The following is a 13,921-nucleotide window of genomic DNA, read 5'->3' as shown; positions in this document are numbered from 1 at the left end:
ATTTTCTGTTAGCTTTACTAATACTGGAATTGGAAATAAAATACCTTAAATGCTTCTCCTCTTAAATAAAAGGTAATTAGGTGACCTAGCACAACACCATACTATTTAGAATTCACGGCATTTGTTAGAATTATAGTCTAGGCCATTCATTTATTCATCTTTCCCAAGTAGAAGGACCTGTTCAACCTAAGGAAAAGTGCTGTAGTTAAGGCTGAATTTGGCAAGTATAAGGAGAGCATAGCGATAGAGCTGCAAAGATTTAGGGTATTGGATAAAGGCTTCACATAAAATGACATTTGAACTAGAACATGACAACATCCTTTGATTCTTTGTAATGGTTTGGTTGTAAAGTGCTGATTTTCACACTGGGGCTATGATATATTAGATTATGAAAATATTTAAACCGGGAACTTCCATAGGCCATGAGTGCAAGCCACTAAAAAGACCCCCCCCCCAAAAAAAAAGAGTACTTTTCTTGGTCGCACCTTGGCATGTGGAAGTTCCCCAGCCAGGGACTGAATCTGTGCCACAGCGCCACGGCAGACCTTAGCTGCTGCAGTGCTAATGCTGGATCCTTACCTACTGCTCCACAGGGGAACTCCTAAAAGTGCTTTTTATTATAGATGTTTTCAAATGTATATAACACAGATAGTATAATGAATCCTGTTCAGTGCTTATGCTTTGAATTTACCACCAAAACAGCCTGCTTTTAAGGTAAAGCTGAGTTCATTGCTTACCATTTTTTTTAAAAAAAGAATTCAGGAGTTCCCATTGTGGCTCAGTGACTAACAAACCCGACTAGCATCCATGAAGACGTGGGTTTGATCCCCAGCCTCACTCAGTGGGTTAAGGATCTGGTGTTGCTGTGAGCTGTGATGTAGGTCACAGACTGGCTCGGATCTCAAGTTGCTGTGGCATAGGCTGGCAGCTGCAGCTCCGATTCGACCCCGAGCCTGGGAACCTCCATGTGCCTCAGGTGTAACCCTAAAAAGACCAAAAAAAATTTTTTCTTCAATGAATGTTACTATGTTTATAGTTAACCATCATCACAACCTAATTTTCTCTAAAGGAGATAACATTTAGTCTTAGGAGATATATTAATTTCCTAGGGCTACCATAGCAATTACCATAACCTAGGTGGCTCAAAACAACAGAAATTTATTATCTCACAGTTCTTGGTGGCTAGAAATCCCAAATCTAGTTGTCCTGGGGTGGAGGTCATCCCCCCTCTGAAGGCTCTGCGGAAGAAGCCATCTCATATGCCTTCTGATTATTGCCAGCAATCCCTGATTTTCCTTGGATTGCTGTTGTAACTCCCATCTCTGCCTCATCTTCACATGGTCTTCTCTCTCATTGTGTCTCCTCTTTGTCCAAATTGCCCTCTTATAAAGTTACCGGTGATTGGATTAGGATTCACCCTAATCCAGCATCAGACATTTTTAACTTGATTGTATCTGCAAAGACCTTATTTCCAAGTAAGGTCACTTTTCAGTTTCCCGGGTGAATAGGCATTTTGGAGATACAGTATTCAGCCCAACACAGTAGCCTCTTAAAGAAAGAGGAAGTCAAGGAAGGGATGTTTGCAGATTTGGGGGTCTGATTTAAGGAGGCTTTTTAAATATGGGACTTAATTAGGATTGAGTAAGGATTGTGTTATAATAGTTTAAGATGGGAATGTAAATTGGTACAACCATTGCAGAAATCAGTATGGAGATACCTCAGAAAATTAAATATAGAACTACCATGGGACCCAGCAGTCCCACTCTTGGGCATGTATCCAGACAAAACTTTGATTGAAAAAGATACATGCACCTCTGTGTTCATTGCAGCACAATTCCCAATAGCCAAGACATGGAAACAACTTAGATATCCATTGACAGATGCATGGATTAAGAGGATGTGGTTTATATACACAATGGAATACTACTCAGCCATTATAATAATGCCATTTGCAGCAACATGGATGGAACTAGAGACTCTCATACTAAGTGAAGTGAGTCAGAAAGAGAAAGCCAAATACCATATGATACCACTTACATCTGGAATCTAATATATTGCACAAATGAACCTTTCCACAGAAAAGAAACTCAGGGATTTGGAGAGCAGACTTGTGGTTGCCAAGGGGGAGGGAGAGAGAATGGGATGGACTGAGAATAGGGTTAATAGATGCAAACTATTGCATTTGGGGTGGATAAGCAGTGAGGCCCTGCTGTATAGCACAGGGAACTGTATCTAGTCACTTGTAATGGAATATGATGGAGGATAATGTGAGAAAAAGAATATATATATATATATATGTATGTATGTATTTATGGGTCATTTTGCCATACAGTAGAAATTGACAGAACACTGTAAATCAACTATGATGGAAAAAATAAAAATCATAAAAGAATAGTTTAAGATTTGTGGGCATAGCAAAGTTAAGGGGGTTTTTGAGATAAGGTTCAAAGAATCTATGAGAGTAAGCAATGATTTTGTGCTATGTAATGACAAAGTGAACAGTTTTATGTTAATTTGATGGACTTTGGGAAATTTCCAGAAGGAACAATAGTTATTTACAACTCTTATTCCCTAGACAAGAATTTCCTAGGGTGGTTAAGTCAGGTTGGTAACACTAGAATGGTAAGTCATGTTTTTGTAGACAGTACACTATGTGAATGTATATGGTTTTGGTTTTCAGTCCTCAAAGAGCTTCAGTTTCTAGCATTTTGCCACTTCTTGTTTTTATTTCTCTCACCTACTCCATCTATGCTACCCTGAATTAGTAGCCATACAGCTTCCCTCCCTTCATCCTTTCTTTCTTCTTTTTGCTCCCTCTTTCTGTCATACCTTTGGACACTTATTGACCATTTATTAGCAGGCAGGCATAGCATAGTTCATACAGTGTGTGTACACTTGATGCAGTCCTGCTTTCTGACCTTTATGATGATCCTCCCCAACTTGAATGAAAGGTTTACTCTAGTGGATATGAGTACACTCCAGAGTTGTGATACTGCTACCCTTACTCTTTGGTGCCAGCTACCCAGAATCCTCTTACCCACTGCTTTCAGATGAGACTGTTTAGGTATCAAGCCATAGGTACAGGTACAGACTCAGAGGCTTGTTAGTTAGTTTTTTTTTTTTTTTTTTTAATTTAGGCATAGTATATATACAGTAAAGTATACAAATCGTTTAAACTTTTTATTCAGGGATTTTGTACAAACACATAATATGTTTTACCTTTGTTGATAAACTTTATTTTGGAGTAATTTTAAATTTATAGAAAAATCGCAGTAAGGTACAGAATTCCCATTTAACCCTCACTTAGTTTACCCCATGTTAACATCTTAAATTGCTATGGTACCTTTGTCTAAACTAAAACTGACATTGGTATATTACTATTTATAACCAAACTCCCCAGGTATTATCTCAGTTTTATAGGTTTTTTTCATTAATGCTTTAGGCAAAAAGTTACAGACCAGAAAAATCTCTTTCTTTGCTATTTTTCTTTCAAAGATTTCTTTCATTTTCTCTTTTTATGGTTTTTTAAAGAACCATGTTTGCCTTTTTACTCTCTTAATTGATACTCTAGTATTGATAAAGCTGGATTGTGGGGTCTGCAATTTTGCTGTTTGTCTCACTTGATTTTTGTTCTTATTTTTCTATTTTATTTTTATTCCTCTATTGACTTGTCAGCTATTTTTTTCTGCATTTATTTTTACTAGTTGTGCTAGTACATCATTAACCTCTCGCAGTCTATACTGTACTAGTTATGTGAATTATAGAAACTTAACAATAGTAGTTGCATTTATATCTCACTGTTCTTTATTTTACAGTTATGTTACATCTGTTAGTACTATAAATTGTATAATAAGTACATTTTTTTATTTTAAACACATTTGACTTTTACATTAAAAAAAAAATTTTCTATCCTTACCCATGTATTTACCATTTATAGTTACTATATGACATCATTTCCCTTTAGCCAGAGCAGATTCCTTAAGCTTTTTTCTGGCAAGGAATTCTCTCACTTTTGTTTATCTGCAGTAATCTTCACTTAACCTTCACTTTTGAAAGGTAGTTTCATAGGCTCTAGGGTTTGAAAAATACTCATTTTCTTAAAGAAATTTAAGGATGTAATTCCGTTGTCTTCTGTTCTCATTTTCTCTGTGGAGGAGTTGATGAAAATTTATATTCACTCTCCCTTGCCTCTTTCTTCATCCACCCTCCATATGTAATACATTTTTCCCTTTTTTCATGGATTTTTTTTTCTCTATCCTTGGATTTTGATAGCTTATCAGGGCATGTTTTTCTTTGTATTTATCCTATTCATTGAGTTTCTTGGATCTGTAAGTGCTTACCTTTCACTGTATCAGGGAATTTTTCAGCTATTATATCTACAAATATTTTCTCCTGATTTCTCCTTTCTTATCCAGGTGGAACTTCCTTTGTACATATGTTACACCATTTGATCTGAATTGACTTTTACCTGTTCTTCTGCCATTTCCATCTGCTGTTAAGAGAATACAGTTACTTTTCCTATCAGTTATAAGTACTTGTAATTTGCATTTGATTATTTTTTCTCATTTCTGTTTGTGGAGATTTTCCTTCTTTTTATCTCGTGTGCATACCTCCCTTTAAGTCCTAAACCCTGGACACTGGTAGGTAGTACAACATAGCTCTTCTGCCATTATGGCCATGTTCCTTTTTTTTAAATAACAAAAAAAGAAAGTAGTATATTGAGAAGAACACAGTCTTTGGGAATGGAATGGAATCACATTTTAGCAGAGAATTGATTACCCTTGATCAATTTGCTAAACTTCTGAGCATGTTATTACTTTTTCTTGAAGAATGGAAATAAAATTTCATCTCTTGTGGAGTTACCATTTTCCTATAAAATACCCAGTATAGAATCTGAGACAGAAAAAGATACAGATATTCCATGCTTTTCAGAAATTTGCTTTATGCCACTTCACTTTGTACCTGTTTTGCTAACCCAAAGAATCTGAAGAGGATTTTTGCTTTAACCAAAATAAGGTGAAAAGAGAAAATAGTGCTCAGTGTTTGTTATGTAGCGAGCTGTTATCAAAGCAATATGCATATTCAGCAGTAAGAGTGGCACCGCCAGCCTCCTTCCCCAGGAACTACACTCAGCATCAAGCCAGTATAACTTTGAACTGTGTCGATGAGCATCTGTGCTTCATCTTTTTTTTTTTTTTCCCCTTTCTTGGCCCCCTTTGGCATGTGGAGTTCCCGAGTCAGAGATCAAATCTGAGCTGAAGCTGTGACAATGCCAGATCCTTTAACCCACTGTGTCAGGCCTGGAATCAAACCTGCATCCTGGCACTGCAAAGATATCGCAGATCCCATTGCGCCACAGCAGGAACTCTTGCTTTATCTTGATTTTATTTTGTCCATCTGGTTAGCAAGACACGTCCTAAAGTAATTGCTGCTTTGCTTTGCATCATTTCGGCTTATGAAAGGTTTCATAGGAACTCTCTACTTTCAGATAGTGGGGGAAGTGTAGTGTAATTTTTTTTTTGCGTTATTGCACATGGAGGCAAACTTATAAACTTGGCTTAGCAAGCCATAGACTTTTTTCTTCAGGTAACCAGCTTTATTGTGATACTTGCTTTATTGTGGTGATGCAGCCATAGAGACTTAATGTGTAGTACTTTTATTTAACAGAAGTCATTCTCATTGGGTATCTTTTAACATATAAAGTGTATTTTTTTTTTTGTATTTTGTAGAACAAGTTATAATGAAATAAAGTTAAGATGTATTTTGAATAACTCTAGATAGGTATTTTTTACCTTTTGAAAAAGTGTTATCAGTTCAGCAAAAGTGTTTGCTTAGTATGTGTCAAGCATGTGTTAAGCTCATGATGTGGAGTAAACAAGACAAATTTGGAGTTTGTAATCTATGAGGGAAAACAAACATTAAGCAAATCATTACAAGTTTACATACCATTTACAGAAGGTTTGGGGGTAAAAAAGAACAATAAATTTGCAGAGATCCCATATTGATGAATCATATTTAAAATGCTTAGTAATGAAATTTTAATCTTTTGATAAAACTTTTAATAAAGAAGCTATTTTGTATTTCTTTATTATATGACTTATATGTATCTTTGCTTTTCGCCATCACTGTTTCCCCTACCATTTCACCTTTTATCTCTTCAGATTTTTACATTTATTTTTTATAGATTCTGATCAGTATTAAGTAACAGTAGTATGTGTATTGTTCCTTACTTTATTATGAATGGTTCTAAGGTTTTGCCTTTAAATACATATGTATTCTTATGTATAATACATACATACTCCAATAAAATTTATAAAAAATGATAAAAAAATAGTGTTGTATTAGTTTCAGGTGTACAGGAAAGTGAATTAGCCATATAGATACATATATTTATTCTTTTTCAGATTCTGTCCCCATAGAGGCTATCACAGAGTAGTGAATAGATTTCCCCAAGCTATGTAGTAGATCCCTGTTACCCATCAATTTTGTGTGTAGTAGTGTGTATATGCCAATCCTTACCTCCCAATCCATCCCTCCCCACAGCATTTCCCCTTTGGTAACCATAAGTTTGATTTTGAAATCTTTGACTCTTTCTGTTTTGTGAATAAGTTTTTTGTATCATTTTATTTAGTGGTTTGTTTTTTGTTTTTGTTTTTTTGTCTTTTGTCCTTTTAGGGCCACACCCAAGGCATATGGAGGTACCCAGGCTAGGGGTCGAACCAAAACTGCTTTTCCAGCCTACACCACAGCCACAGCAACACAGGATCTGAGCTACATCTGCGACCACCACAGCTCATGGCTGGATCCTTAACCCATTGAGCGAGGCCAGGGATCAAACCCGCAACCTCATGGTTCCTAGTCAGATTTGTTTCCACTGTGCCACGATGGGAACTCCGTGGGAACTCCAGTTTTTTCTATCATTTTAAATTAGATTCCACATATTAGTGATCTCATATGACATTTGTCTGACTTACCACTTAGTGTGATAATCTCTAGGCCCTCCATCCATGTTGCTGCAAATGGCATTATTTCATTCTTTTTTCGTGTCTGAGTAGTATTCTCTAATATATATGTGCCATGTCTTCTTTATCCAATGAAATTATTGTAGTAAAACCACTGCAGGTATTTCCCAATGAATTGAATTACAGTTCTCTATAGGAAAATTGCTTGAGAACCCAATTTAGTGTGTTAACTGAGTGAATTTTTTTCTTTTCATTTCAGTTGGAAAGACATCACTGATTACCAGATTCATGTATGACAGTTTTGACAACACCTATCAGGTATTTTCTTTTGCCAATCTACTAGTTGTCTTTATTTGAGATCCTTTTATTCACATTCAGTCATGGATATGAAAGCACTTTCTGTAATCTGTAAAATGCTATATGTAAATACAAAGTATAACTGATTATGCTCATAGTCCTCAAGTTTTTAATTTGACATCTTTAGCTCCTCTTCCAAGTCTGTTGAAAGATTATTGCTAATACCATCTGAGGTAGAAGTAGGAATGATAGTAGATATTCTCTTGTAGAGATTTTTTCCAAGTCTAGGATTCTGTGACATTTTGATCTATACTTGAATAAGTGAGTACTGTAATTAGAAATCATTAACAGAAGGAGACCTGGGAAGTTCACAAATACATGGAAAATTAAATAACGTATTCCTAAATAACTAATGGGTCAAAGACTGCTGTAGAAAACTGTGTCATTTCTTCACACAGATAAATAGAATTACCATATGGCCTAGCAATTTCACTTAGGTATATACCAAAAAGAATTGAGAACAGAAACTCATTGTAGCCAAAAGTGTCTGTCAGTAGATGAATGGTTAAACAAATTGTGGTATATCCCTACATTGTAATATGATATCACTTATTGGGTATAGAATTTCTATTTGGGGTAGTTAAAAAGTTTTGGGAATAAATAGTTTTGACAGTTGTTATAGTTGTGAATGTAACTAATATGATTAATACCATTGAATTGTATATTTAAAATTAATTAAAATGTCATTTTATGATATATATATGTATTTCCCCACAATTTAAGAATAAAATGTATCTTTAAAAAAAATTACGTCAGTGTTAGTGTAGGTTCATTAGTTGTAATATATGTACTCTCCCTCTGGTGGGGGCTGTTGATAATAGGAGATGCTATGCATATGTGGGGACAAGGGGTATATGGGAAATCTCTGTATCCTCCTCTCAGTTTTGCTGTAAACCTAAACGTGCTATAAACATGTAGCACTGAGATAATTAAAAGAGTATTTTCTTTCATTTTTGCTCTTTAAAAAGTGGTCTTTTAAAAAAATTGGTTAAGAGGGTTAATTTTATGTATTTTACCACAATTAAAATTTTTTAAATTATATATATAGTTTTTATTAAAATATATAATATACATGAAATGTATAATGAATATAAAATATATATATTTAAGTGTATATATAAAAATGTATGTAGAAGTATATGTTAGAAAGAGCTGAACTTTTACTCCCAACTCCACAACAGAGACTTTGTGTCCTTAGACAAGTTATTTAACTTCTCCAAACCCCGATATTGTTATCTATAAAATGAGAAAAATAATGATACTAATTGCTACTTCGCAGAGAGGTATTAGGATTAGAGGTGATCATGTAAAGGGCCTAAAATAATCTCTAATACACTGCAAGTGTTCAGTAGGTAGATGGTTTCATCACTAAAAATTTTGTTCATTTTTATTTGGGTATGATGTGTTTATATATTTATTATTTCTTCCACAGTCATAATTCCCATTTGAACCCCAAGCTGCTGACTGCCATTAGATGATTACTATTTTTAACTTCTTTGTTTTGTTTTATAGGCAACAATTGGTATTGACTTTTTATCAAAAACAATGTACTTGGAGGATCGAACAGTGAGTAATGTTTTCAGAGTGCAATTTTCTGCAGTACTCCAAGATATAAAATTATGATAAAAGCTATAATCAGGAGTTCCCGTTGTGGCAGAGCGGAAACGAATCCGACTAGAAACCGTGAGGTGGTGGGTTTGACCCCTGGCCTCGCTCACTGGGTTAAGGATTCGGTGTTGCTGTGAGCTATGGTGTAGGTCGCTGGTGTGGCTGTGGTTGTGGTGCAGGCCGGCAGCTGTAGCTCTGATTCTACCCGGAGCCTGGAACCTCCATGTGCCTTGGGTGCTGCCCTAAAAAGCAAAAAAAAAGCTGTAATCAATGATTGTCACCATAAGAAGTACTTAGCAAAGATGCCAAAACTTCATTTAAAAGCCTTGAGAAAAACTGTTATTACAGAATGAGTGGTACTTAGCACTTTGAGTTTCTTATCCTCAAGTGAAATCCAAAGGGGGAGAGAAAGCCATTATTTGTAAAAACTCTGATGGCCCTAGGCTCGTTAAACAAGATTCCTTACGTCGATTTGATAACGTGTGGCACTGAGATAATTAAAAAAGAGTATTTTCATGAAGAAATTAGTGCTGCTAAAGACCTTTTAAATAGCATTCTTGATGCATTCAAAAAGCTTTCATTTAAATATCACACAATTTGTGAACTTCAAGGTATATTTGTCAGAATATGATATGTACCAAAGTGACTGTGAAAAGGAAAAAGCAATGTGTATTTACTACTTGGTTTTTTTTGTCTTCCATCTTTTGGAATGCTCCCTTTAAGTGCAGTATAAATTCTGTATTCTAGGCTACTGTCCCTTGAAGAGATTCCTAGCACTTAAACAGTGACTTTCTTAAACACGCTATCTTGGGACCTACACCCAAAAAACATTATCTCTAATGCTATTTCTTATACATCTGTGAGTTTTTCTCTTTTGGATGTTCTCTTTTGTTTTTGTGTATAGCATTCCATTTCTTAAAATTTGAAAACAAACTGCTTTATGATGGTAAAAGAAATTAATACTTATTTTCATGCTTTTCTTTCTGAAATGTAGATATGAAAAAGTAAGAGAATAAGACAGGAATTCCCGTTGTGGCCCAGCAGTAATGAACCTGACAAGTATCCCCGAGGAGGCAGGTTCGATGCCAGGCCTCCCTCAGTGGGTTGAGGATCTAGGGTGTCCATGACCTGAGGCATAGGTTGAAACGCAGCTCACATCTGGTCTTCCTGTGGCTGTGGCAAAGGCCAGCAGCTGCAGCTCAGATTCGACCCCTAGCCTGGGAACTTCCATATGTCTCGGACGTGGCCTTAAAAAGAGAGAGTAAAGACATTTTTATGTAGAATTGCAAAACAATACTTCTGCTTTTTTTGTTACATTATACAATGTTCTAGGAAGAAATGTCTGAGAGAAACCATGAGCAACTATAGTCGGAGATCTAATTTCAAAGTGCTGTGGACCAGTAGAGAAAAGAGACATTTTATTTTAGCTTTAGAGAGCCTTTCAGAGAAGCATTAATTCCTTTACTCTGATAGCCTGGGCTGCTCACTGACTTTTACCTTTGTTTTTCCCTTATATGTTCACTATTTTAACATCAACAGAGTCTATTTTGCTATCTGGAAAGGCATAGGATTAAAGAGAGGTGATGGGGGGTGGGGGAAGGAAGCTGTCTTTCTGATTGTGCGAAATTTTTCCTACCACCATTTTTTTTAGTTCTGTACCTTTAAAGCAAGCAAATTTTTAATATTACTCCCTTTTGTAAAAGGAAAGGAGATTTATGTTGTTTTTATTTTTCATTTCTCACATCCCTGCAACCTTTTGCATGAGTTTCCCTTTTACCTCCTTGCCACTTTCCTCCCTTTAAAAACATGATTTCCTTTTTCTTATTAGTATGAGTTTGGTTTTTTTTTTTTTTATTTATTTTTTCCCATCCCACAGATCAGGCTGCAGCTGTGGGATACAGCGGGTCAGGAACGTTTCCGTAGCCTCATTCCCAGTTACATCCGTGATTCTGCTGCAGCCGTAGTAGTTTACGATATCACAAGTAGGTATTTTGCAACGGGTTGACCTTTCTTATTTTTCTTGCCTGTTTGACTGATTTTATTGTTAGGTACGATTGCAATTATGGGACACAGCAGGTCAAGAGCGGTTCAGGAGCTTGATTCCTAGCTACATTCGTGACTCCACTGTGGCAGTTGTTGTTTATGATATCACAAGTGAGTGGGGGGGGATTCTGCATTTCTAATCTTCTTTCATCCTTTAGCTTAGTTGCATGCATGTTCTTGTCTTGTGCTTGTTTTCTATACTGGCATGTACAAACAAGTTTTATCATAGCACACGTTATCCCAGACCAGCTAGGTCAGAATATTTGCTTTGGTGTTTGTATCAATATGCTTTATTTTTATTGTGCCAGATTTTCCTGCCCTGGAAAATTTCCTTCATGTCTGATTATGAATTCTCTCAAAGGCTTTCTCGATATCCTGTTATCCCTAAGCCACATGATAATTATGGTTGGAAGAATGTCTCCTTTTTCATTTAACTTGATCTCAGATTTCTCTAAAATAAATTAATCTGCATTTAAGCCTCTTGCCAACTTTTCCAAATCTTTCAAGGCTTCTGTTGAGGCCATTAAAAGCTTCCATTAGCCAACTTTTCTGTTTTCCCCTTCCAGCCATCCTCTATAGAGGAAGACAGAGAAAATATAATATGCAGTTTTCTGTTAATCATTTTAATTTGAATCAAATCTGGATTCTGTGCCTGACTGATTTACTTTGTTGCTAACAAATTATACTTTCATTTCTCTCCAAGAAAAAAATTTAAATAGGAAACTAAAACAAGTAATAGTCTTCCTTTTTCTTATCCCTCAGGACTGAGTAATAATGCCTTTGGCATTTTAAGTGACCGTAAATTTTGAATGGAACATTAGTGACTGACAGGAAAATACTCTCTGATTAAAATTGTCTTTGGAAATTGCTTTATGATATATTAGGCAATATTAAGCATCATTCCATATAGTACCCCGTAATTTATAGGAAAACCAGGATAGTATCATGTCTTGGGCTTATTTAAAAACATCTTATGTAAACTCACTATGGATTTGAGCTAGTAATATTATTAGTGATACATTTTGCACATTTGCTTAACCAGAAATCGTATCTTAAAAATAATTGCAGTGGCAGGATTATAAATAAGAGGTTTGCATTCAGGGCCTTTTTTTTTCTTTTTGGTTCGTTGCCAAATGAAGTCTCTCTTTTTCTTGAAGCTTTTCTTTGGGTTGCTACTTGTTTAAAATATGTATGTTCATTATTGTGCATTGATAAGTTTTGCAGCTTTAAAATGTTTGTGCTTACTTTAACTAAATCAAGCAAAATCTGAGGTATTTTTCTTTAAAATTGTGCCCATGTGATTAAAATATTGGTAAATTATTTTCTTTAGCATTTGTAAGATGTATTGAATCCGAGGCTAGAAAAGATCGATTTTGTTACAAGTGATTTTGGCTCATTAAATGAATAAACTTCAAGTTAAAGTGATCACAAACTGAATAAGCATTGCAAACAGAGTGGTGTTGAAAGCTATTTAAGGGCTGTACAAATTTTCTGGATATGTTGGGACTTACTGGCTGACATACTTTTGGAGATGCTTTCTTTGTCATGTTTGGTATGTGTAAGTAATCAGAAAAGCATTGTGGCAACATGACACCGTATTATCTGACACAGCAGTCCTTACATGTTAAAAATATATTTTTTTTGATTACATATAGTGTATTACACTTGGTCATGTCCAAAATTTTTAAACTATTATAAAAGGAATCTTGAGGATTTTATTCTTGTGATTTGTTTAGATCATGACACTTGTACTCGGATAAAATGGAGTCATGTTGCAGGCACATTAAAGGTGGGTCCTAATGTGCCAACCCCCTTCCAACCTCCAGTGCTTTTTTTTTCTTTTTTCTTTTGTTTGCTTCTTTACTTGGGGAGGCATTTGCAATAACTCTAATCTCTCTGTCCACCTTCCTATATACCAGATGTTAACTCATTCCAGCAAACTACAAAATGGATTGATGATGTCAGAACAGAAAGAGGAAGTGATGTTATCATCATGCTAGTAGGAAATAAAACAGATCTTGCTGACAAGAGGTATGGGATGATTTTGTATGTGTGTGGAATGTTTGATTTCTTTGTTAAGCAGCCTGTTATTTTTGTTAGTGAAGAATTATTATTATTATTATTATTATTAGTGTGTGTCTTTTTAGGGCCATGCCAGGCTAGGGGTCGAATTGGAGCTGTAGCCAGCAGCCTAAGCCATAGCCACCGCAACGCCAGATCCAAGCCACGTCTGTGAGCCATCCCACACACAGTTCACAGCAAAGCCAGATCCCTGCCCACTGAGCAAGTCCAGGGATTGAACCACATCCGCATGGATACTAGTCGGATTAATTTCTGCTGCACTACAGCGGGAATTCCTACTCCCTTTTCTTTAGTGTGGGAACTTGAAATAGAAATGCAAACATTAAACTCAGTCTTTAAAGGAAAATAAATTTTTATGCGTAAGCCTATGTTTAACTCTTGCGTGAGATTGTTTACACAGGAAGCTGATAACTGTTTTGCATTTTTTAGGCCTCATAAACATGAGCAGTATTCTGTAAAAAAACAAGATATTTTAGAAAACAAATCCTATCTTAAAAAAGTATTCGTAATGATTAAATGCACACTCTTTTGATAGTCTTCTTATAAATATTCATTGTAATTCAGTGGTGTAGTTTTTCTTTGCTTTTTTTAAATTGTAGGTTGAGCCAACTGTGAGGTTAAACTGAATAGCTCGATTGTAATACCTTAGTCAAATGAGCAAAGCAATATTCAAGTCACAGGATGCAAAATGTATTTAACATTCACTGTAGAACCCATGGCTTAAATATCTGCCTTTAGCATTCCCAAGTGATCTACTGGATATTCTTTCTGCTTTAAATAGTCTTGACCATTAATTTTAATAGTATAAGCTCTTACTATTTATTATTTGTTTATTCGTTAGTTGGATATTGAAATTCAGGTAACGAACT

General features: G+C 35.5%; 1 protein-coding gene across 2 annotated transcripts in view; it reads left to right on the top strand.

Moving 5' to 3' along the window:
* Positions 1–13,921, top strand: part of RAB6A (RAB6A, member RAS oncogene family) — a 54,745-nt gene that overhangs the window by 24,735 nt on the left and 16,089 nt on the right. Inside the window, exons 2-5 of one of the 2 annotated variants that reach the window (XM_047752570.1) lie at positions 7,222–7,280; positions 8,832–8,885; positions 10,976–11,081; positions 12,890–13,001. In XM_047752570.1, the coding sequence (XP_047608526.1) occupies positions 7,222–7,280; positions 8,832–8,885; positions 10,976–11,081; positions 12,890–13,001 (331 nt within the window). Of the gene's footprint in view, positions 1–7,221; positions 7,281–8,831; positions 8,886–10,803; positions 10,910–10,975; positions 11,082–12,889; positions 13,002–13,921 lie in introns of both variants that reach the window. The other variant, XM_047752571.1, reaches the window with a different exon arrangement.

The sequence above is a fragment of the Phacochoerus africanus genome, chromosome 11, assembly GCF_016906955.1.
Source record: "Phacochoerus africanus isolate WHEZ1 chromosome 11, ROS_Pafr_v1, whole genome shotgun sequence".
NCBI classification, from domain to species: domain Eukaryota; kingdom Metazoa; phylum Chordata; class Mammalia; order Artiodactyla; family Suidae; genus Phacochoerus; species Phacochoerus africanus.
This window is presented reverse-complemented; position numbering and strand designations above follow the sequence as displayed.